This window comes from Manis javanica, chromosome 4, assembly GCF_040802235.1.
Source record: "Manis javanica isolate MJ-LG chromosome 4, MJ_LKY, whole genome shotgun sequence".
Classification (NCBI taxonomy): domain Eukaryota; kingdom Metazoa; phylum Chordata; class Mammalia; order Pholidota; family Manidae; genus Manis; species Manis javanica.
In genome coordinates, this window is record NC_133159.1 from 5,828,771 (window position 1) to 5,854,907 (window position 26,137).

At 45.4% G+C, this 26,137-nt stretch overlaps 1 protein-coding gene across 7 annotated transcripts in view; it reads right to left on the minus strand.

Annotated features, from left to right (window-relative positions):
* Positions 1-17,867: 17,867 nt before the first annotated feature.
* The window catches only part of TNFRSF9 (TNF receptor superfamily member 9), a 31,088-nt gene continuing 22,818 nt past the window's right edge, over positions 17,868-26,137 (minus strand). For all 7 annotated transcript variants that reach the window (XM_073233131.1, XM_036999782.2, XM_036999783.2 and 4 more), the window contains one exon: positions 17,868-21,340. In XM_073233131.1, coding sequence (XP_073089232.1) covers positions 21,252-21,340 — 89 coding nt within the window. In that variant the 3' untranslated portion in view covers positions 17,868-21,251. The remainder of the gene's footprint in view (positions 21,341-26,137) is intronic.

Sequence of the window (26,137 nt, forward strand, 5' to 3'; positions counted from 1 at the left end):
CAAGGTTGTTCTGCCTTTTCATGATCCTATTTGATAGGGAGAAAGATTAGGTTTGTGTCAGCAGCTCCCTCTAGTGCCCAGAAGCTCTGCTCTTCAGAGCTGCCCAGTACATGGAGCAATGGCAGTGGTCGTAGATGAGCGTGCTGATGCCTACCCTGAAGAGAAAGCTCTTTCCTGCTTCCTGGCTGCAGTGCCTGCCTTCTGTATCAGGGCAAGTGAGCCATGCGCCGGGAGCTGCCTCTGCGTTAATCCCCTAAGCTGCCGTAGGTGGGGCACCTCTCTGGCTGGCCTGGAGCGATAGCGGGTTTGCTGGTGAGCAGCGCAGGTGCCTGTCTAGAGGACAAAGCCCTTTCCTGCTTCCTGGCCTCAGTGCCTGCCTCCGCTCTCAGGACCAGTGAGCCGCACGCCGGGAGCAGCCTGTGCAGTAAGCCGTGTAATTGCTGTAGGTGGGGCTACCCTCCACCTGGTCTGGAGCAATGGTGGGTGCAGCGGGTTTGTGCGCAGGTGCCGGCAGGGAGGCCTCAGGGTTGTGTTGCCAGCCAGAGAGATAGAGCGCCTGAAGCTCCTAAAGTTCCCAACCTGCTGCACTGAGTGGGCCAGGACAATTTTGTCCACTTGTTCCTTCTCCTGAATCCTTTCCCCTTAGCAGCCTTCTCACTGCTGGGAAATCTTTCAAAGCGCCCACTTTTCTTTTGTCCAGAGGAGTCAGTTGTGGGAACCTGTTGGCAACAGGCAGCTGGAGTCTCTGACTTTGGTTTTCACCCCTCAAATCCCTAGAGCACCATGCAATGTGCTCCCTACAGCAGATTTGTGCTCCTGGAGTAGATTTGTAGGGCTGGGCATTTAGCAGTCCTGGGCTCCCCCTCCCTCCCCGCTCTGATGTTCTTCTTCCTGCCGGTGAGCTGGAGTTGGGGGTGTGCTCGGGTCCCGCCGGGTTTTACTACTTTACCCTTTTCTGTGAGATGTTCTCTTTTCCCAGATGTAGACTGGCTGGTAGAGTCTTATTTCTGGTCACTCTTTTAGGAATAGTTATATTTGCTGTATTTTCGTATTATGTGTGGTTCTGGGAAGAGATTTCTGCCTCACTTCTCACACTGCCATCTTTTTTCCCAAGCCAAATCTTTGAAGTGGGTTGTTTGTTAAGAGGGGTCAATAGCCACTGGAATCAAGACTCTAAGAAATAATCCTGTTGGACTGAAAAGTTATCTTTTCCTTCCCTTTTCTTCATGTATCTCTTAATGTCACATTTTGTGCCAATCTCAAAGTAGTAGCATTTGCATTTAGAATACAAATGAGTACACCACACACACACACACTCACCTCTTCTGCCCAAATGTGTAAGCCAGATGCAGCCCCAGAGGAGGGATGCTCACAAAAACACTTTCCTTACATGAACAGTTTTTAAAAATTATTCCTGGAGAATGCACCTGTTGTTCTTTTGACCTTTTCAAGGTCAATCTCATGTTTATTCCCTCCTCTTCCTATATCTCTGCATTTTGTTGGTCTAAATATATGGGACAGTGTGACAATGTTAACCATATTGCCTTTCAGTAATTAGTTTTTTGCCTGCACTCAAGATAATTACATTACAACAGGAGATTCCATTTCCAATAAATACAACTCCTGATGTTATGTGACGTCTTTACAGTGTGAATGTTAGAGTAGGAGGCTCACTCTCAAAGTTCTCCCTGTATTCAGGCCAGTTGGGTAAATTATCTGGGGAGACCAATGTTTTTAAAGGGAAAACAGTCATTGGTTTGAAAATGAAAAATGTCAAGATTTAGCTGAGGAATTTTATGTGTTTTTTTTGTCACTGAACTTCTTAAGTCTCTAAGTGTGTGTGGGTCTTACAGTTCCATCAAAGAATGTCCCCCAAATCTATGTCCAAGTTTTCATGAATCCATTTACATGAGATTAGTTAAAACTGTTATGAACAATGACTCCATTTGTTCCCCTTCTTTACCACTTATTGGTATGGTACACATTAGTAAAATATTGCTTATAACCTGAGAGGCATTATTTATTTAAAGATTATTTCTTTCTAAAAAGACATACTTGCTGGAGCTTGTTTTGTTTGCATTGAGAATATAGAATTCAATACCAAATTGTGGTGAAAGCTCATTGGCTGGAGTCTCATGAACATTGTTTGTGGGTGGGCAGTTTTACTCACTGATTGGGTGACAAGGACAATTTCTTAATCTTTTTATGCCACAGTTTGCTCCTTTGCAAGAGGGGAATTGCATTCATCCTTGTTATTGTGAGGATTAAAAGAGATGACGTGGAAAAGTGCTTGGTGTGGTGTATGGCACAGTAAGCACTAAGCAGATCTCAGCCCTCATTGTCCCCCTTTGATGTGGCGATCATCGCCACCCTCACTAGTTAGTGAAGGCAGTGCTGTCACCAACATGCAGAATGAGACATAGTCCTTGCAGTGCATCCTGATGAGGAAGATAGGCACATGAACAAATCTTCATAATGCAGGGTAGTGAATACAGCAGGACAGGGATGTACCCAGGAGGTCCAGGCAGCAGTGCGCACCCAGCCTTTTGTCGGTGAGTATATTCCCAGAGATGGTGGATTCCCAGCCTGGGACATACAGGATGAATAGGAGTTAGTTCCATACTAAGGGGAATTAGGGAAGCGGAAAGGGACCAGCCTGGGAACAGCATAATCAAAAAAGAGATGAAGCATAGTATGTGTAGGGAAATACTTGAGAGAAACTTTGGAAAAAGAAATCGTATTTTTAATAAAGCAAATAATGAGAAGCCAATTTCATCAAGAATTTCTTTTCTTTGACCAAGGTGGGATCCAGGATGCTTAGCACATGTTACTGTTTTGGCATTAAGAAGAACAAATAATGAAAGTTAGCTTAAGAAGAGTTACGGTTTTGTTTTGTTTTGCAGGGGTAGGGAGTAAAATAATTCTTTATTGTTCCCTTATGAATTAGGACAATTTTAAAGCATGTCCACAAACTCTGTTATACTTCTCCCATTGCTAAGTGGAGTGTATATTTCTCCCCTTGAACCTGACCTAGCCCTCCATATTAATCGGAGAGCAAGTTACCCTAACACTTAGCTACTTAAAACCACAGATGTTTATTATCTCAGTTTCTGAGCATCTGGAATTTGGGAATGGCTTACCTGTGTGGTTCTGGCTCAGGTCTCAGGTTGCAGTCACAATGTCGGCTGAGGCTGTGGCCCTCTGAAGGCTTGATCTGAGCTGTAGACAGGGTGTTTGTGCTCCCTACCCCCCATCATATGTTAGGACCTAACCCCCGGTGTGATAGTATACAGAGGGCGGCCCTTGGGAGATGATCTGGTCGTGAAGGTGGAGCCCTCATGGTGGGATTAATGCCCTTATAAAGGAGCCCTAGACACCTCCCTCACCCGCCTCTGCCATGTGGGGACGGCGAGAAGACGCTGTCTATGAAGGAACCAGGAAGCAGGCCCTCACCAGACACCGAAACTGTCAACACCTTGATCTTAAACTTCCCTGTCTCCAGAACTGTGTGAAATAAATGTGAGTTCTTTAAGTTACCCATGGTATGGTATTGTTGTTAAAAACAGCCTGAACAGACTAAGACAAGCCACTTCCCAAATGGCTGGCTCACGTGGCTCTTGGCAGGAAGCCTCGGCTCCTTGCGACGGGGACCTCTCCGCAGAGCCGGGTGTCTGCACACCATGGCAGCTGGCTTCGGGAGTCGGCGGGGACTGCAGAGCCGTTTATCACCTAGTCTTGGGGGCCACACACCATCTCTTTGGTCATACTCTATTCATGATAAGTGGGTCACTGAGTATAGCCCATTCTGAAGAGAAGAATTAGGCTCCCCCCAGAAGGGAGGTTTATCAAAGAATCTGTGGACATTTTTCAAAAACCACTGTACCCTGTGTCTTGTAACAGATATATCGTGGGGAAGTGACCCTGTGTGATTTCTGAAGCTAAGTCATGAATTGGGTTGCAGCTTCTTCGTTGTTCCTTGGGACACTCACTTTGGGGTAAGTTGGTTGCTATGTAAGAAGCCGACCACCCTGAAGCCTCCACGTTGTGAGGAATCCCAGGGTAGGTGTTCTGGCTGACAGCCCCGGCCGGGTGTCCACTGACACCCAGCATCAAATGCCAGACGAGTGAAGCCGGCAGGTGAACCCGGACCCTAGCTACTGTGATGCTTCCCACCACAGAATCTTCCCAGCCAAAGACCAGGCTGGAGCAGAGACAGATCATCCCCGCATGAATTCCTGACCCACTTCATCCATGAACATACTGAAACGATTGTCTTATGCTACTACATTTTGTTACGCAGCATCACTAACCAGAACATGAATCAGTTTTCCATCCGTACAGACTCAGTGAGTGCCCAGCGGTGGTTTTCCCCACAGATTCTCTCCGGCTCTTTTCTGCTCCTTTGGCACTTTTTCTTTGTCCCTTTGGGTATTTCCAACAGAGTTATGCCTGAAATAAGGACCCATATAGCTTCTACAATGCATAAAAAGGAAATCTCACAAAAGCTAAGTAGGTGTTCTACATGTAACAGGCTCAGAGTGATACTGCTGAGAGACTCGTTTTACTAGATTCAGAAGTAATTCAAAAACTACTTAACCAGAATAGTTTTTATTTCTTTCCATTAACAAACCTGCACAGCACCTCCAGGAGACCCAGAACCCATTCATAACTGTCACATAGGTGAGTCCCTTAGAAACCAGCCTGTGACAATCACGGGATGGCCCCACCCATGAGCATGGTGCTCAAAGTTCAAGTTTCGCCATTTTGGCAGGCTGGCAGGCTGTATTTCTTTCTATGTTGTCCCCATTCTTGACTGTCAAGAAGAATGTGGTAGGATTATGTCAGCCGGACTGTGGCAGTTTCACACAAATCAGGCTGGTCTTTTTCCAGTTCTTAAGAGGCCCCATTATGGAATTAAGTTGCTGGAGTGGCCTTTTCCTTTGGGGGCACCCTGCCATGACCCTTCACGCAGGCAACACCACTTATGTGTCTGTCCCCATAGCATAGGGCGTCACGTGGCAGGGTGTCATACCCAGAGGAACCCCTACATTACGTTTAGGCTTGGGCACATATTTACAGTCTGGAAACTGACACAGAGATTAAAGAAGAGGAAAGATGAAATTCTTTCTAATAATGAGTGGGATCACATAACAGCAGGTTTAAATCTTTATCTGCGGCAATAAGTGTGTTATTAAAAAAAATCTTAGAATAAAAATGAACTTGGTATACTCATCAGTGATCATTTTTAAAAAATGAAATCACTTAGGTTGATGTTGTATAGGATTGACTTTCAGTTCAGCTCAAAGGCAAGAACAGCCAGCCCCAGGAGCAGCAAGGGCCCCTTCCTAAGGCCTCAAATGCATTTGTAGAAGACGCTAAGAATTCTTGCCCTGGCTCTAGCCTCTGAGTGAACTAAGATTTTAGGGCACCATATGAGGAAATGTGCACATTAAAGGAATTCAGATGTTAAACACTTACTTCTCTCCATTCAGTGAAGAGACCCCAACAACCCCAAATCCTGAATGCATTCATTTCTTTGTTGGGCCACACTAGAGTTTAACTTCTGTATTTCTGACCCACCTCTGTCTCTCTAATCCTTTTTACGCCTACCCTGTGTTTCCAGCCAATTCATTTTCACATAGATGGCACCTTCCCCTGAAATGCAACAAGTCCAAAAAAGCACTTGGCAGATTCAGCTTTCCTATCCTAATCCGTCAGGCTGGCTCTGCCTCTGTGCCCCTCACCACCCCCTCAGCCCGAGACCAGCCTCAACCTTAGATGTGTCATCTGTGAGTCACTGCTTTCCCCTATAGCCAGTGTTCTTTCAATAACAAAGCCAGGGCAGCTTTTCCCGAAAAATGTCTCTGTCGGGGGAGCGTTGTGTATTTTCCTTGGTCCTTGTCCTGCTGCAACAAAGAACTGAAGGGCAATATTTAAAATTAACTTAATACAAGGGACTTCCTGCTCTGATTTCTCCCTGGAATAACCAGCATCTTGGTCTGGGAGCATATCAGACAAGACCGCCCACTCGGCCCCCAAAGTGGGCTGTTATTGTCTGTTTGCTAAAGCGAAAGTTAAAAATCTTACTTCTTAACTTCCTGCCTTTTACTGTGTTGCTTATGGCTGGGCCTGCAGGCTAAATTGATTGCCTAGGTTGCAAACTACTTGATTAGGGCTGAAGGAGAAAAAACAGCATATAGGTAAAGTTAAAAAATAAGTTGGGCCTGAATGATTAACGCAATTAAGACATGGGCTCTGCTGAGGTAGCCTCCCTTACCTGGGGATATTCAAACATTCCAGACCAAGTTATTCCTGGCTTTTTGAGCTTTAATTGATTAACTCTGGGGTTTTTTTTTAGTGGGCTTTTTCCTGGCCTTATTCTCTTTACACCCCACTCATATCTATTTTCCTGCCTAACATCCTCACCCTTCCTCCATCCTCAGTGCCGCCTCTGCTCCAAGGTTTCCATTGTCAGCAGGAGCCAGAGTGAGGATGCAGCTGCTGCAAGGCCTCTGGCCACATCACCCAAGACACACTGTCCAAGACAAAGGAGGTGAAAGTGTTGTGATTCTGCCTCATCACATTCACATGATGTGCGAGATTTATGGAGTAACTTTTGACAAACCGAATTGTGTTTGGAAACCACCTCTTGGTTTGAGGAATAATTGAGGCAGCAATTAGCTGTGGGAAAGATGGAATGACATAGGTACTATTTGCTAACATTCTGAGAGGGGGCTGGGGATATGGGCTCGATGCACAAGGCTCTGAGCAGACTTTTGGGGTAGGAATCCTGCCCTGCGTCTGGCCAGCTGTGGTACCTTGGCCAAGTTACTGCCCTCTGCTTATTAGTTCCTCTTTGGCAGATTGGGGATAATACTGGTGCTCACCTCCAGGGCTGGTGTGGGATTCAAGGGGCTCGTTAACAGGGTGCTAGCTCTGATCAGGATGGTGACGGTGATGGGCTTTTGCTTACAAAGGGGCCCCAGAGAGCACAAATGGATCCTGTTGGTGGAAGATACAGGAAAGTAGGCTTCACCTCTACGTCAGAAAATCATCCTTTGAATACAGCCTTTAAGAACAGAGACCCCTCTCCCCAACCTACAAACACACTTTATTAAGAGTGCAAACAACCCATAACAACAGAACCAACCATGATGCTATAATTTGGCTAAGTGCCCTCAAAGTCTCTCCCAGATTGTTTGTGATCTCAGCTTCCCGTTCACAGCCTTTCTCTTCCTGCCTTAACCGACTGCAGCTAAGAATTGGGTTTTCTTCTCCCTCAAAGCCCTTGCAAGTAGCTGCCTGACTGTCCACTCTTGTCCAGGGGCCTGGGGGCAGAGGGCACTAATACCAGGCTAGAGGGCTCTTCCATTTTCATGCCAAAATTTGGGAATATGGCTCAAAAGTCTTTAAAAAGTAGATCTTTGATGTGGCATTCCCACTTCAAGGAATACATCCCAAGGAGATCATCAGAAAGTAGGCAAATATGTATTTACAAAGTTGTTCTTAGCAACACTCAAATGATGAGGTATATTAGCTACTGACATAGAAAGATTCTCACAACATATTGCTAAGAGTAAAGAATAGATTGCATTTTTTAAAAATCATTAGGAATACCTTAAAAAGTTGCACATATACCTACCCCATGATTGGACCATTCTGCTTGTAGGTATTCAAAGGAAAGTATATGTCCACACAAAAACTTGCATCAAAATGTCCACACTAGCTTTATTTGATAATAGCCAAAACCTAGGAAAAAAACAAATGTCCATTAACAGGTGAGTAGACATTGGATATATAGCCATACAGCAGAATATTATTCAGCCACGAAAAGGAGTGAGGTACTGATAAGGTCAGAGTCTGAGATGGTCTCCCTGGGCTAAAATCAAGGTGCCATACACATTCCTTCTGGAGGCTCCAGGGGAGAATCTGTATCCTGCCTTTTCCGGCTTCTAAAGGAGCCTGCATTCCTTGGCTTGTGGCTTTCTTCTCCATATTCAAAACCAGCAGTGTAGAATTTGACATCTGTCCCTCCCTCTGACACTGGATCACCTTCTTTCACTTACAAGGATTCCTGTGACTGCATTGACATACCCTCCAGTAAGCCAAGATAATCTCCCCATCTCAAGATCTTTAATTTAGTCACATCTGCAACGTCCCTTTAGCCATGGAAGATCACATAGTCAACAGTCCTAGGGATTAGAATGTGGGCATCTTTAAGGGCCATGTAATGCCTGCCATAGTTAACTTGTCTTAGGAAATCTCAGAGACCTTGTTCATCTTCATGTTCCCAGCTACCAACACAATGAGTTTCATTTATTTTTGCAGGCTGAAAAGACTGATTGGTGAAGTATATTGAATGCCCATTTAATTTCCTTTTCTCTCTTTTGAATACTTTGTCAGGATTTTGTAATCCTGGAAGGACAGAACACTGGCTCCCAGCGGGAACAAAAAAGGGAGATGGGGAGTTAAATACTTTCGGAAACACCGTATTTGCAAACACAGGTGGTGACCTGTGTGGGCCGCAACAGCGTGGCAAGCTGTTTACTGGCTGGGTCACTTCCATGCCTGCTTGATGCTGGTCTTGGAGGCCCAGGGGCAGGAGCTGAAGTGCATGCACATAACCAAGTTCTGTTCTCCGAGCTGTCTCTACTGGGGTACACCCAGCCTTCCATTACTTATAATAGAAGTAGATTTTGTTGTCGTTTTTTATATTAATTTACAACCCACTAAAATATGACCATCTTGTTATCCTTTACCTTGAATGCAAGAAAACCCCTAGTTACTCACCCCTATGCTGCAGCTGGGTAACGAGCAATTATTCCTTGGCTAAAAACTGCACTGTGAGCCAGAGACAGAGCAGGAGATAAATTTTGGGTCTAGCTGTCGAGACAGGCCCTCTGCAGCCCCAGGCAGCCTCCCTTGCCCTGCTCCCTGTTGTTACTTAGTCATTTACTTAGTCACTCCACCACCAGCCAGAATAAATGATCTTTGACCTCTCCCCGTAGCCTGGTGGCTCTGCACCTCTTCCCTCATTTCTTAGTGGGAAGGTTGGTGGATGGCACGGCTCGCGGGCCCGTCTGCCGTGTGTGCAGAGGACCGGCAGTACGCAGTGTGGAGGCGCACGTTCATCCGAAACCATTCACAAAGCAAAGAGTCTGGTGCCTGCGGGGCCTGCACAGCGCCGGATGGACACTCTCGGAGAATGGGTTGGAATTTTGGAGCTCACGTCCCTTTATTTTTACATTTGAGGTTAAAATTATATGTTTGTTTAATAAACACTGAACCTAGCTCTCACCGTGTCCCGACCTCTGCACAAACCTGAATTCATTCATGCCCCCGGCAGGCCTGGAGGTGGGACGTCTCCTATCTCACCCTGTGGTTGCGGACCGACACAGTGAGGTGCGGGGATGGGTCTCCGAGGAAGGACGGAGCCCCGGCAGTCGGATGCAGTTTCATTCTTGACCCCGCTGCTCTGCTGGCCTCTGAAAGGCCAGTTCCGCGAAGGAAGGCGGACGGGTGGAATAGCTCATTTGAAGAGTAGCGCTGAGAGCCCGGGTGGGAAATCGGGTGTTGCAGCCGTTTTGCTGAACTTCCTGTGTGAGTCTAGGAATGGATGTCCGGGACCAGGGAGCTGGTTTTGCTCTGGTGACGTGTTCAGTAAACGATGCCCCCAACTGTTTCTTTCCTGTGCAACCGTAGTGCTGGGGAAGCCCTACCTGCCTGTGAGGGAAACAGGCACCTGGGGGAACCCCGGTCGGGAACCAGGAGCAGGAGCCGGATGCCAACGCCCCGGGAGAAGTGGACATCCAGGCCACAGACTGGGCGGCCACACGCGTGGCCCCCGCTTCAGAGGACACCCGCAGCCTGCCCAGGTTCTCTTCTTGGAAAGTGGTGATTTATCAGCAAGCGGGGCGGAGGCGGAGGTTTAAGAATCTTTACTTTCTATCTAAACTTCATGGTCGTGCATCATGGCAAGATCTGACCCGGCGCGAACTGGAGGAACACAGAGCTCACGCCCGCCGCCCGGGGGGGCCCGCGCCACCGCAGAGCAGGACGAGGGGGTGCACCCGGGGGTCCACCATTATCCTCGTTCTGACCGCCTTCCGAAACCGGTTCTCTAACACCTTTTAATAATTCTGAAATCGGTCCAGGAGGAGGTTCAAACAGCCAGGAAGCTGAAAGAAGGAAGAAAGAACGCTTCCCAGTTTCACCTTCAACAACCGCTGTGCGAGGGAACCGTAACCCCTTCCCCTGCGGGGACGCGCTGCGGGGGATCTGCGCTGTTTGTCCACCGTTCCCACGGGTCCGGGCGAGGGGCCACCAGGCTGGCTGTCCTCCCGGGTTCCCTTGCTGGAGCATCGCGCCCGCTCCCTACAAGCCCCAGACCTTCAGGGGCCTTGGAGCACAGAGATGGAGACCGACGGTCCCAGAGGCTGGGGGGATCCCTCCGTGGGGCGACAAGGAGTACGGAAGACGTGGATGGCGTCTTTCCGATCAGTGACTGACACGGGTGAGGATGACATGACAGAGAGACGTTCCTTTCAAAATGAACAGAGCAGCCCAGGGAGGATCGGGGCGAGGGGCGTGGCTGGCAGCGGAGCCACCCTGCTGCGGGCTCCACACTTCTTGCCCTCACGCACCAGCACCGTGGAGAGGCATAGGGCACCCCTGGGGGCCGGGAGAGCAGAGGCCACAGCAGCTGGAAACTGCCTGCCATTTCCCACCTTGTGACGGATACGCCGGTCCTCTGCTCGCCTGCTCCCAGAGCGACAGGGCTCGGACCCCAGGGGGCCGGCCGGCCAGGCTCTGCAGCACCTCGCACCCTTGAGTCCATGGCGCAGCCAGGTTGCAATCCAGTGGAGGAATTTACCACAACGGATCCAGGTGTGGCGTCTTCACATGTTCATTGGGAAAAATCACATAAAACAGAAACAGTCAATAGAATACGTGGAGAGGGCGCAGGAGGGAGTTTTTCAGATCACTGAGAAATAGAGGGAAAGAAAAGGTGGCACTCTTCAGACCTGGAAACTGTTGTTAATCTTTCATAGGTTTCTGCCCCCCATTTCGGTTTATGTCACTGTAAATGGCCAGATGTTCTTAAGACTTCTTCATCAGCTTTGTGCAGAAAGAAAATGCACCATTCAGTGTGTTGGCTCAAATTGGCCCTACCTGAACTGAACATGTCTGAAGGGGTGGTTCTCCCCTGAACGGCTCTTGGGGCAAACAGCGATCACAGCTGGGGTGCTCAGTGGGGGAGGAGGTTCATGGGACAGACACTGTCTGCTGTTGGCAAAGGGGAGCAAGGAGCGACACGGTGCTGTTTTAGAATCAATAACTTGTCAATTATTCATTTAAAGATAACCACCCTTTGGCAGGAGCAAAAGTGAAAAATAGTCCTTCCTAATCAGAGTCAAACAGGGTCTGAATTGCCCGATCTTCACCTCTTATTCAAGGATTGTTGGAGTTCATTCAGGAACCGCATTTTGTAATGGGGTAAAGGAGCTGAATTTACATGCTGGGATGCGGTCTCCATTTTCCAGGCCAGCGTTTGATACGCTAATTCCCAGAAGCAACACAGATTTTCACATCAGAGCTTGAGAGACATGACAGCCTGTGTTTCTGTGATCAGACAAGACAGCAGGTGTGGTGGAGCGAGTGCCACTGCCCATTTCACGTCCTTCTGAAAACACCTTCCAAGGAGGGCATCACCAGGGCTGAGTGACATTTTTGTCTAGGCTTTATTTGAACTGTCATGTGTGAATTAAGCCCCCAAAGTGCATTTCATTCCATCTATAATTAGGTATTTGAGTTTTCCAGGCTGACATGGCAGACGAGTGGGGAAAGGTTGGTTATCCCTGTAGAATTAAACATGAAGCAGAATCCCTACCTCATGCCAAACATCAAAATCAGTTCTGGATGGATTAATCACATAAAAGAAAAAACGTCATCAAATTTAACTCTAAACCCAGATGCCTTTACTAGCATGACACTGTTCATAGGAGCCTATCGTTACACGACCAGGTTCCAACGTACATCCATGTGGAACATGGATGAGAGGCTGCTCATGGTCAGCAGGTTGCTACTATAATCCCAGCAAAAACGTTGAAGGCATGAGTTAGGATAGTGGCAGTAGGGATTCAGAGAAAGGACTGGACTCTGGAAACATATATTGGGATTTGTTGAATGTCGATGGTGAAAGAGCAGGGAAGTCTCTGGATATTAATCTGTTTTCTATCTTGGGAGAGGAACTGAGAGTTGCTGCTTTCTGGAGGAAGATGGTTTCATTGACTTTCCAAGCTGCCACTCACTGGGATACCCTATGAATCAGGCTCTGTGCTACGTGATATATAGAATTTAACTAAATATATCTCCCGTGAGTCTCATGGAAAGCCTGTAACATAAACATTATTGTGTTAATTTTACAAATGAGGAAACAGAGTTAAGTAATTCAGCCATCCCAGAGGAGGAGCGGGCCTCAGCAGGGGCTGAACCCAGAGCAAGACTCTGACCAGCTTGGAATACCTTGAGTTTGGGTGTGGGTGAGCGTCCATGCCTGAACAGGTCCAGCAGGTAATTGGATGGGGTCGAGCCCTGGGGTAAGGTTTTGGGGGAAAGCATTCCAGGTAGAAGGAGGAGCAAATTCAAATGGCCTAAAGCAGGAAAGGGTTTAATGGGTTCAAGGAACAGAAACCAGAGATACTACAGCACATCAGATGGGCGGAAAGCGGGGGATGACATTGGAGAGAGCGGCAGGTGTGTGGGACGGGGGGACCGAGACCATGGGCTCTGCTCTCCCTGGAACCGGGGCTACTGTCCACCTCCTGGTCTTACAGCAGCAGCAGGGATCCATAGGGCCACTGGGCCTCAGGCTCACTGTGGGGGTTATAAGGACCCGTCCCCTTTATGCTGAGTTTTGTCCTGACAGAACCAGTATCTCCTCCACCCCACTCCTGCCACGCTATTCAAATGAAGGTTGGAAACGGTCTTCTGGTCTCCCTGGGTTCTGAGCAGGGTGCCCATCTCAGGGGGTCCAGCCAGCTGGTTCAAGTAGGAAGGCATCACTCTCTGGGGCTAGGCCGGAAGTCATTCCCATTAACACGATGTCCTATGTGCCTAAAAATGGCCTTGGTCTCTAGTGTTGCTTTCCCCGTGTTTTCTTTTCCTGTCCATGAGCCTATATGCTCTTTCTTCTGGTGAGTTGCACCTGATGGCGAGACAACCACATCGCTGGGCAAAGGCGCCCTGGTAAGGTAGCTCCCGGCCCATTCTCCTGAATTTGGGGGCGTGCTAACCTTTGAGAACAGGCTCTGGCAACTCACCCGCAGTCTCAGGCCGCTGAACTTCACGCCAGCCCTTCCCAGCCGCAGACGCAGGGGCAGGAATTCCTCATCTCTCGGCCCCCTTCCCGCCCAGCGCCTTCCCCTCTGGTCCCGGGCCAGGCGTTTGCACCGAGTGGTGTTTACCGCCCTCTCGTGGCGGAGGATTTTTGTTCTTTCCAGAATATCGTCTGACTTAAAAGTTGCTGAGGAAATCTAACAGACCAAGCGCGGCAAGAATAAATGCCTGCGTACAGGCGTTATTTTATTTATATTTGAGTGTCGGGCTTAGTGATGGAGGAAGGAAATAAGTTGTAGCCACAGATTTTTAGAATCTGAGCAAGTCTAATCCTTGCTGATACCGAAGAACCAAAAAGGCTCCAAACAAATGGATACCTTGTTTCTCCTTGACCAGGGCCCCGAATCTGCATTTGAAAAATGAACTTCATGTGATTTATTACCCATTGGATGTACTTTTCACGCAAGGGTTCAGTGAAACAAGTTTGTACCCTACGACTGCTGAAGTTAGAATTTCAGGGGTTTGTGATTTTTTTAAAGTCAGATCTTAGAAAAAAATGTTTTCCTAAATTACATTAGAACTGTTTTCCATCCATTTCATTACAATTTAATTTTTATGGTTCTAATATAAATTTTTATTTTAGACTTGGTTTTTAAGGAATGTGTCTAATTTGTGATGACTTGTTTTTACTGTAGCACTTAGGAATATACCTTCTGATTATTGCTATTTATTACTCTTAAATTTTTGTGTAGTGTGCAATACTGAAGACACATAAAAAGTATTTAAGCAATAATTTGATGAAAACATGCATATCCACCACCCAGCTTGGGAAATAAATGCTGCCATCACAGTTAAATACCTCTGTGATGGTTTATTTTTTAATCCCTTTTTTTTATTAAGGTATCATTGATATACAATCTTATGAAGGTTTCACATGAGCAACATTGTGGTTACAACATTCACCCGTATTATCAATTCCCCATCCCCACCCCATTACAGTCACTGTTCGTCAGTGTAGTAAGATGCCACAGAGTCACTGCGCGTCTTCTCTATGCTGTGCTGCCTTCCCCGTGACCCACGTACATAATGTGTCCCTTATTCCCCTTTCCGCCCCCTCCCCACCCCTCCCCTTTGTGTCTGCGACACAGCTGTGAACAAAACAGCCTCAGGTCTCTGCCCCGAACAGTTTTTAAAAAGTTATTTATTTTAAAAAATTGTGGTAAAATATGCATAACACCAAATGTGCCACATTAGCCATGTTTAAGCAGTGTGCAGTTCAGGGGCCCTGAGTGTGTTCTCACTGCCGTGCAGCCAGCACCACCATCAGCTCCGTAAGGCTTTTCATCTTGCAAGAATGAAGCTCTGCCCATCTGGTGCCAACCCCATTTCCAGGAGGGTGTCCTCGCATCGCCCTGTGCGGTTAAGTGATTTGCTAACTCGTCTTCAGAAAGAGTGAATAATGTATCCAAATGGCCTTTATAACAAGTACACAACGTGCTAGTGGTCCTTCCGCGCTCTCTTGCCAGTGTCTTCAACTTCCTTGTCCCACTGACCTCCTGTCCCTTCCCCCTGGAAAGCCCCCACCCAGGGCCAGTCTGCACCGCCTCCTCCGAGCCCGCAGTGGATCTGGACGCGCACCCAGCAGGGCGAAGGGCCCCCCTGGCATGAGCATGTCTCTGGTTGCCTGCTGCCCAAGCCTCCAGCAGGTTCTGTGTTTCTCCCTCCCCAGCCCTTCCCCTACCCCCATGCCAGCAGGGGACCTCAGAGACCCTTCTGGCAGGCCCCTTCTCCTTCCAGCATTGAGCCCAGGAGCCTGTGAGCATCTGCATCCCTCTGTCCCATCCTCCTTTGAAACCAGAAACTTCTGTCTTCCCCACAGCTCTGCGCCTGGGCCTCCCCACCGTCAGGCACTGTATCCCCATAGTCCGCCTTCCAGACCCCCTAACACGTGCATCTCACCTGGCTCAAGTTTCTCCAATTAAGTGAGAACTAAATACTCCCACTCAACAGGCTTTGCCAAATTTAGCAAATAAAAAAACACGGGGTGCCCACGTACATTTGAATTTCAGATGAACAACAGATAGTTTGGAGTGAAAGCATGTCTCACATATTGCCTGGTACATATTTACACTGAGAAGTTATTCACTGTTATCTGAAGTCCACATATGCCCGGGTATCCAGCGTCTTATCTGGCAGCCCGACCCAGACCCCACGTGCCTCCACTTCCCACGGCATCCCCTTCTGTCACTGCCACCCTGAAGGGTTTGCGCACACTTGCTGTCTCTCCCCACCATTCCCAGGTTCCTGAGCTGGCCTTCTGTTCAGGTGACTGCCTGGCTGCTAAAGCCAGCATGCATTTTATCGTTACCTCTCCAGCCTCCTGGTGCTCTTTGACTAGACTCTGCTCCCACCTGCGGATCCCAGAGACCCTGCCCTGGGCCTCGCGGCACCTCTCTTCCCTGCCCGTCATGCCCTGCCAATGCGGCCCCTCTGCAGGGGTGTCCCCACAGGGTCCACACTGACTCTGGACCAGCGCCTTCCTGCCCTGGTCCCCCTCCAGGGTGGAGGCTCTGCCACCCCCCAGCCGCCCACTCAGCCGGAACCAGGTCTGTGCCCCTCCACCAGACCACTGTCTCCCGGGCATCCCCCTGCCCCCATCTGGCCTCCCAGGGTGGACCAGCCTCTCTTAATCTCTGTCCCTCACTGGAATCCGGGAGCTCTCTGAAATGCAAACCCAACTGTATCCTTTCCCTGGCTCCCCAGGGAAGTTTACAATCTAAGTTTACAATCTAAATTTCTTTATTAAGTATGGATACCTGGTCCCTGCTGGCCCTGCAGCTTCCTTCATCTCCCCTCCATCCCAGCACCAACCGCCCTCCCCTGCACCCCCCATTTGCCTGGGCCCTTTGCTCCTTCTGGGAAACACACAGCCTGAGTCTCGGTACCTCCTGCCTGCACCCCTCTCAGCGGGCCCGGAGGCCCGCGCAGGCCCAGAGGCCCCTGCAGGCCCAGATGTCTCTGGGAGGGCAGCACCGCCAACTATTTTCACAGTCTTATTAGTCTTATTCCTGCCACGTAGTAGGCTTGGCTCCATTACCAGGTGGCGTTTGTCAGTGCCCTGGAGCCAAAGCCCTCGGTGAGGGGGTGGGGGTGGGGGGTGCTTGTCCGCGCGTCCTGCAGGGTGCCTGACACTCCAGAGCACCTGGAGGGACGCTGGTTCCACAAGGGGCCACTGGCATTTCAAACTCAGCCCCTTCAACGGGGCTTATCAGATCGGCCCCTTTCATGAATTTATAAAAAACATGTTTGAAAGGTTTCTGTGACAATTCATCCGAAGTACAGCCAGCAGAGTCAATACCGACGTGAAAACAGCATTCATTGTCATGTGACCGATGAGGCAGGAGTTGGGAGCAAAAGAAACCTCAGACTCCCCATCTTCCACCTACCTTGCCACTGAAATCTGCTTCCAAGGTTTACAAAGAATGGCACGTCACTTCTTTAACAGCCTTCATGATTTGATGCTGCAGTAGTAACATGAAATTTAAAACAAGCCAACTTTTTCCTTCAGTAATCTTTTTTTTCTATGGAAATGGTAGATTTGCATTTTATAATAGAGTCCTTTTCAAAAACATGGGTCATGATCACTGTCCTAGCAGAACCGCCCTGTCACCCCTACCACCACCACCCCCAGACCACATATAACTCACCCAGGCTATGGCCCACGGGCACATCCCACCCACACATGGAAAGATCTGCTTTGCAGAGGAGAAAGACACCCACTTCAGCAGCTATACACCCCTCATCTCAAAAGTTTCCATCAGTGATAGTGATATCTTCCACCAGAGAGGGAAATAGAAATTTCTTTCAAAAGTGACCTAAGCTTGTGTTCAAGCACTTAGAAAACGGTATCTGACTTGTATGCCCTACATATGCCCCTTTATCTTGACTGCAGAAATGCACATTTATTTCTATTTAACTTAATTATTGGGTTTTCTAAAGTAACCCCCCAAAGGGGATCATTTTATTCTGTCTTGATTTTTCTTTCTTTGTTAACTGCCACTTAGGGGGAAAGATAGGTCCAAGTTCCTGTGTTTTTCATTTATAACTTCTATACATTATACCAAAATATGCTATGATAAACATGTCACACAGTCTTTAATAAACACAGCCTCTGTCAGAGAAACAGCATAAACTCTGGTTTTCTGTGTTTATAATCTGGGATGAATGAGGTTAGCTGAGTTCCGTGGGCGACCCAAGCCCGGAGGGGACGACTGGGCCCTTTGTGCATATGGATAACGGACAAAAGAGAACTAAACACAGGCATTTAAAGCCAGGAGGGGAAACCACACGAGGGCCTATAGCACCGGTCTCGAGGGCTTCCACCAAGCCCTGCCCCTGAAATGGCCTGCGTACACTCCCTAAGCTTTGTTTTCCTCCTGCTTTAAAAGGATTGTACCACCAGTGATTATCCCCTTACTCTTCTCAGAATACCAGGTCCACAAGACAAAAAGCCAAATGAAAGGACTTCATCTATTTAAATTAAAATAACACATTTTTTTTCCGGAACACATGTAAGTACATCATACACCAAAGCATAAAAAAAAAAATACCTCCTTTAGAGAGGACAGGAAAGAAGGTGCACCTACTATTACATTTCTTAGAGGTAGCGAGTCCCCTGGAATGTTGCTGAAGTTTAGATCCAAATTACACATGAAAGAGCCACTGGTTAAATCATGTGCAATTAAATGCCCCTTTTCTTTCTTGTTCAGAAAAATCATTTGGTAAAATTCAACATCCATTGATGATCTAAAACTAAAAACTAACCCTCTTCACAAACCAGGAATAGAAAAGAACTTCTTAACCCAATCAAGTATATTTCCCAAAAACCTTGACGGCATCCCCTATAAATAAGATGAGAAAAGGCTGCTGCATCATATTGGAGGTCCTTGCAATAAGCCAACTAGTACTTCAAGCAAAAGAAATAAAGATAAAGGACTAGACCGTCTATATCAAAAAAACCCAGAAGTATCTGTGTACATAGTATTAGAGATAATAGGACAATGTAGCAACGAGGCTGGCTGTGAACTAATATAAACAAATCTGCTCCATCTCTACAGTCCAACAACAAACAAAGGCATCTGAAAAGCAACAACGAAGCAAAGTACCTAGAAATAAATCTAATACAAGATGGACAATTTCTGGAGAAACTTCATAAAACTTTGTTGGACATTAAATTAAATACTTGTCCTACCAGATATCAAGAGCTATTATAAAGCTGCTTATAAACACAGTGTGGTATTGGCACAAGGATGGACTAACTGACCAATGAAGCAGAATGGAAATCCCACAGACAGACCCACAGATGTATGGAAATTTGGTAAATGACAAGTGTGGCATCGCAGATCCACGGGGAGAAGAACAAATGGGTCAGGTGGTTGGTTATCCATACACAAAACTCAAAACTGGATCATTACTTCACAACACACATAAAAATCAACTCTTGATAGATTAGACTTCAGTGCAAAAGACAAAACCTAAACTTTCAGAATAAAATATGAGGAGATATCTTTATGATTTGGGGGCAGGGAAGGAGTTCTTTAACCAGGAAACAAAAAAGTGTTAACCACATAAAAAAAAATAAATTTGACCAAATTAAATTAAGAAGTTTTCTGCTTATTACCAGAAAGACAAAGACCTAATTAAACAGAGAAGAAATTACAAACAACACAGATTATTTCTAATACTGTACGTGACCAGTGATTACTATCTAGAATATATAAAGAACTTCTGTGAATCAATAAGAAAAGGACAAACAACTGAGTTTAAAAAAATGAGCAAAAACATAAGCATTTCACAAAAAATGAAACACAGATGATATAAAAGTGTGTAACAAGTTGCTCATTAGTAATCGAGGAAACGCAAAGGAAGCCCAGAGTGCGCTGCCAGCTCAGACTCACCAGACTGGCAAGGTTCAGGGTCAGATAATACCAGAAGGTGGCAAGGATGGGGACGCACCCTGCTCACAGGAGCATGAATTAGAACAACCACTTTGACAAGCAATTCAGCGTTGCAGTAGGCTTTTCATCATTCAGAAATATTTTTTCTGCCCCTCCTATGTGAAGAATATCCTTTGTGCCCTATTGATGACCAGCTGCACTGCATGACTTGCTTTAAAGGTTAGAAGCTAACCAATTAAATACGAGAGAAGCGATGTCTATCTCTTTGCCGTAAGACAGCCAGGGTTCCAAACAGAGGCTCTTCCCTCCACCTAACTCCCAGATGAAGTGCCATGGGACAGAGCCGCAGCCAGCCTGCAACAGCAAGAAATGTGTCTCTGTTTTTTTGCTGTGATCCATTAAGATGTGAGGGGGGAGAGTCACGTGTTGTTTCTGCATAACTCAAAGTTGAACCATGAAGCTGAACGTTCAGATGCCCTAAGATCCTGAAATCCCACTCTAAGGAAGCTTCTTACTTTCTTACTCTTGCAAGGGAGACACATAAAAGAACATTCATACCAACATTACCTATAATTGCAAAAAACCTGGAAACAACCCAAATGTCCTTTAGTTTAGAATGGACTGATAAATTATGGTATATTTGCAAAATTTTACAGCAGTCAAAAATGAATGCATTCTAGCTACATTCAACAACATGATTCTTATAAATATAATTGTGAGTGATTAAAGCAAGTCCTTACAACATGATAGCATTTTCATAAAGCTCAAAAACAAGGATAACTAAATAACAGTTTTAGGGTACATGATTATGTGATAAATGACTTTTTAAAGTAAGAGAATGAAGGACTTGACATTTCTGAGAAGGACTGCCTAGGATGGGGTGGGGAGGTAGGCAGAAGGCAAGAGAGGCAAGCAGCACTCGGACAGGTGCCTGACCTTGGCTCTGACCCTATAAAGGGTCATATGACTATTTTAGGCTTTGTGGGCCATAAAGTCTCTTGTTACACTACCGACTCTGCTGTAATGCCAAAGCCACCTGAGCATGGTTGTGTTGCAATAAAACTTTATTTTGGACTCTAAAATTTGAGTTTCCTATAATTTTGTGTGTCATGAGATGGTATTCTTCTATTGATTCGTTTCTAACTATTTAAACATGCAAAACGCACTCTCAGATGATAAGCCATACAAAGGCAGGTGGTGCCTCAGGTTGGGCCCTTGGGAGTTTGGCGACTTTTGCTGTAGTCTAGGGGCTCAGTCTTCATTCTGACGATTCATTCATACCTGCCTCATTTATTACTGTGTGTGTCCAGTTTAAGGTTTTTAAGCATTAAAGGAAAACATAAGCCCTGCTTCAGAGGGAAGCAGAGCAAAGGCAGAAAATGTAAGGGTGGAGAGGAACAGAGGGCAGGCAAAGACTTTTCAACTCCTTCCAAAGCTCTTCCTCAAGGCCTAACGTGTTTTTGCCCCTGATCCCAAGCTTGGGCATGTCATGATTCCCTCCCCCACTTTGAAAAAGGTCATTGTGTTGAATGACTGAACCAATGCAAAATGTGGTTGGGGATAGGTCCTGCGTCTTATGGCTTATTATCCTATGTTACATTAGCACACACACAAAAAACTGAATTAATGTTGATCATAATTTTTGGCTGGATCATTGGCCTACATGATAAAATTTTAAATTTCATACTCTTTGGATTTCAAAAAGGCTAGTCCAAGCCTTTTAGACAGTATGTAGAAAATACCCATTTACCTCTGCTCTGTCCCATATTTCTGTCCTGTTAAGTGGTACATTTTTAAAGGGCAGTTTGTTAGCGTTTAGAAAAAACTTGCTGCGGGTAATTCAGGGTATTACCCACGATGGCGTTTTTCAATTTAGAAAGATATGATAGCGGCGTCACTCTTATTTTCCCTTTTCTTCTTCTCAAGAGAATCCCAACAGCTTTGGGGGTCTCCGCTTCACAGTTCATATTCTCCTTCTTCTTCTTCCGGAAATCGGCAACTACAGGCGTCCTCCTCTTGGACCGTTTGCACTGGTTTCATAAATGCTAAAAAGCAATTGAAAAGCAACTTATTTTTTGTTGTCTGTTTTAGTCAATTAACACTCAGTTTCCATTAAGTCACAGTCACCAAACTTCACTCAGCAAACACTCTCAAATTCAATTTGAACAAACTCATCAACAAGAGATGTAATAGCAAGTACGACCTTTTTCTCAGGAGTATTTAAGATCTTTTTCTTTTTAACAAACTGGTCCTGAAAAACTATTTATTTTCTACACTGGCTAAAAAGTCTTGAGCATGCATCATGATAGCATAACATTAATCATGTCCCAAACATAAGTGTAGTTTCCATTTGACAGCATATATCTTAGACTTGAAAGTTATTTAGGTGACATGTTAATCAGTTTCTTTTGAATGAAATGCTTACGGCACCAAGACGTTAAAGAGACCCCCACTATTTCCATCTATTAGTAAGTAAAGAGCGGATTTATGCATTAGCTTCCAGGTTTTCTTCTACATGTTAGTGGGAAGTATTCATGATACTGCTGAGCAACTTTTCATCCTTATAGATGTGTTTTAGAGCCTGACAAAGCAAAAGGTTCTGTCCCAATTTTACATGCTGACCACTGTAAAAACCAAGCAAAGGAGACAGGCTTAAAGATGGTGGCATGAGAGGTGAGACGGAAACCTCCTCCAAAACCCACATATAATATGAAAATATGGCAAATACAACTAATCCTGAAAGAGCAACAGGAAAGAAGGCTGCCACAGACTGCCTACACCTGGGGAAAGAGCAGACCTCATGGAAAAGGGTAAAGTAGCAAAGCAGCGATCCAGAGGGACCCAATCCCCTCCCCCACCCCAGCTCACTGGAGGGAGGAAGAGAAATGGAGAGGCGAAGGGTGGAGGCCTAGGACTGCTGAACACCCAGCCTTGGAGATATGCTCTGGGAGCATGAACCTACATTACATAGTGTGCTGGAGATTAGTGGGGTTGGCAAGCTAAGACAGGTGGAATACTCAGAGAGACTGAGATTCCAGCTACTTGTGGAGAACAGGTACCCACAACCAGCTGTTCTGGGACAAAAGAAAGATGGGCACTCTGAGAGACTTCCTAACAGCAAGGAGGCTTCCAAAGGGGCAAGGATTGCACACAGCTTGCTGCTCAGGAGAAATGACAGGTGGACAAAATTGTCTGGGCGCACTCAGCCCAGCCCAGGGAACTTTTGGGAGCTTCAGGCACTCCATCCCTCTGGCTGGAAATGCAGCTCCGAGGCCCCCCACCATGATACATAGCCTACCACTCCTTCCTCCTGGCTGGCACTGACTGGCAAACCTGTTGCCCCTGCCATTGTGCCAGGCCAACCAGAGGGCAGCCCCGCCTACAGCAGATATACGGGTATAGCATAGAGGTTCCTCCTTGGGTGCTCAACCCAGTGGCCCTGGCGGTAGTGGCAGGCACTGTACCCAGGAAGCAGGAAAGAGCTCTTTCCTCTTGGCAAGCCCCAGCACCACTCACCTGCAAACCCAGCCATTGCTCCAGCTGCTGAGCAGCTCCATAGAGTAGAATGTCTGGGCACTAGAGGGCGCTGCCTATGCCAAGTTATTCCATATTATTCATTACAAATATAAAACATCAAAAGAACCTGGTACAAACCAAAATCCCAGAAACACCAGAAAGAGGGCCAAGTGAAACAAATCACCAATCTTCCGGATGAAGATTTCAAAATAAAAACCATAAACATGCTCACAGAAGTACAGAAAAATATTCAAGACCCCAGGAAGGAATTCAAGAAAGAGATAGAAACTTTGAAAAATACAGTATCTGAAATGAAACATACAATGGAGGGATTTAAAAGCAGAGAGGAGACGTTAAATGAAATAGAAATTAGAGAACAGGAATACAAAGAAGGTGAGGCACAGAGAGAAAAAAGGGTCTCTAAGAATGAAAGAATATTAAGAGAACTGTGTGACCAATCCAAACAGAACAATATTCACATTATAAGGGTGCCAGAAGAAGAAGAAGAGAGAGAAAGAGATAGAAAGTGTCTTTGAGGAGGTAATTGCTGAAAACTTCCTCAATCCTGATAAGGAGATAGTCTCTTAGGCCATGGAGGTGCACAGATCTCCCAACACAAGGGACCCAAGGAAGACAATACCAAGACACATAATAATTAAAATGGCAAAGATCAACTAAAATGACAGAGTATTAAAAGCAGCCAGAGAGAGAAAAAAGATCACATACAAAGGAAAACCCATCAGGCTATCACCAGATTTCTCAGCAGAAACCTTACAAGCTAGAAGGGAGTGGCATGATGTATTTAATGCAATGAAACAGAAGGGCCTTGAACCAAGAATACTCTACTCAGCAAGAGTATCATTTAAATTTGAAGGAGGGATTGAACAATTTCCAGATAAGCAAAAATTGAGGGAATTTCCCTACCACAAACTGTCTCTACAGTGTATTTTGGAGGGACTAATATAGATGGAAGTGCTCCTAATGTTAAATACCTTTCACCAGAGAAAATAAAATCACAGTAAAGGAAGTAGATCAATTAATTCCTATGCAAATGTAAAATTAAATCAGCTACCTCCAAAGTCAGTCAAGGGATACAAAAGAGTACAGCCTATGACACCTAATATATACAAAAAGGGGGAGGAAGAAAAAGAGGGGAGATTAAAAAGAACCTTTAGATTGTGTTTGAAATAGCATAATTAGTGAGTTAAGTTAGACTGTTGGTAGTAAAGAAGCTGCCCTTGAACCTTTGGTAACCATGTATCTAAAGCCTGCAATGGCAATAAGTACATATCTATCGATAACACTTTACATGTAAATGGACTGAATGCACCAATCAAAAGACATAGAGTCACTGAATGAATAAAAAAAAACAAGACCCATCTATATGCTGCCTACAAGAGACTTCCTTCAAACCCAAAGACACACACAGACTAAAAGTGAAAGGATGGAAAAATATATTTCATTCAACTAATAGGGAGAAAAAGGCAGGAGTTGCAGTACTTGTATCAGACAAAATAGACTTCAAAACAAAGAAAGTCACAAGAGACAAAGAAGGACATTACATAACGATAAAGGGGTCAGTTCAACAAGGGTACGTAACGATTATAAATATCTATGCACCCAACATAGGAGCACATACATATGTGAAACAAATACTAACAGAATTAAAGGGAGAAATAGAATGCAATACATTCATTTTAGGAGACTTTAACACACCACTCACTCCAAAAGACAAATCAACCAGACAGAAAATAAGGACACAGAGGCACTGAACAACACACCAGAACAGATGGACCTAACAGACATGTACAGAACACTCCACCCAAAAACAGCAGGATACACATTCTTCTCAAGTGCACATGGAACATTTTCCAGAATATATCACATACTAGGCCATAAAAAAGAACCTCAGCAAATTCAAAAAGATAGAAATTGTACCAACCAGCTTCTCAGACCACAAAGGAAAGAAACTAGAAATACACTGTACAAAGAAAACAAAAAGGCTCACAAACACAGGGAGGCTTAATAACATGCTCCTAAATAATCAACTGATCAATAACCAAATCAAAACAGACATCAAGCAATATATGGAGACAAATGACAACAACAGCTCAATGTCCCAACTTCTGTGGGACACAGTGAAGGCAATTCTAAGAGTAGTGTATATACAGATTCAGGCCCATTTAAAGAAGGAAGAACAACCCCAAAGGAACAGTCTAAATTCACAATTAATGAAACTGGAAAAAGAAGAACAATTGAGACCCAAAGTCAGTAGAAGGAGGGATATAATAAAGATCAGAGAAGAAATAAATAAAATTGAGAAGAATAAAACAATAGAAAGAATTAATGAAACTGAGAGCTGGTTCTTTGAGAAAATAAACAAAATAGATAAACCCTTAGCCAGATTTATCAAGAAAAAAAAGGCTACACACATGAACAGAATCAGAAATGAGAAAGGAAAAATCACAATGGACACCACTGAAAACAAAGAATTATTAGAGAATACTATGAAAAACTGTATGATAACAAATTGGGTAACTTAGAAGAAATGGACAAATTTATAGAAAAATACAACCTTCCAAGAGTGACCCAGGAAGAAACAGAAAATCTAAACAGACCAATTACCAGCAATGAAATTGCATCAGTAATAAGAAAACTACCCAAGAACAAAACCCCTTGACCAGATGGCTTCATCATGTAATTTTATCAGACATTTAGAGACCTAATAACCATCCTCCTTAAAGTTTTCCAAGAAGTAGAAGAGGAGGGAATACTTCCAAACTCATTCTATGAGGCCAGCATCACTCTAATCCCGAAACCAGACAAAGACACCACAAAAAAGAAAATTACAAACCCATATTGCTGATGAACATAGATGCAAAAATACTCAACAAAATATTAGCAAAACCGAATTCAAAAATAAATCAAAAGATCATCCATCATGATCAAGTAGGATTTATTCCAGTGATGCAAGGCTGGTACAATATTCGAAAATCCATCAACATACACCACATCAACAAAAAAGACAAAAATCATATGATCATCTCCATAGATGCTGAAAAAGCATTTGACAAAATTCAACACCCTTTCATGATAAAAACTCTCAACAAAATGGGTATAGAGGGCAAGTACCTCAACATAATAAAGGCCATGTATGACAAACCCACAGCCAACATTATATTTACAGTGAGAAGCTGACAGCTGTTCCTCTAAGATCAGGAACAAGACAAGGATGCCCACTTTCCCCACTTCTATTCAACATAGTACTGGAGGTCCTGGCCACGGCAATTAGACAAAACAAAGAAATAAAAGCATCCAGATTGGTA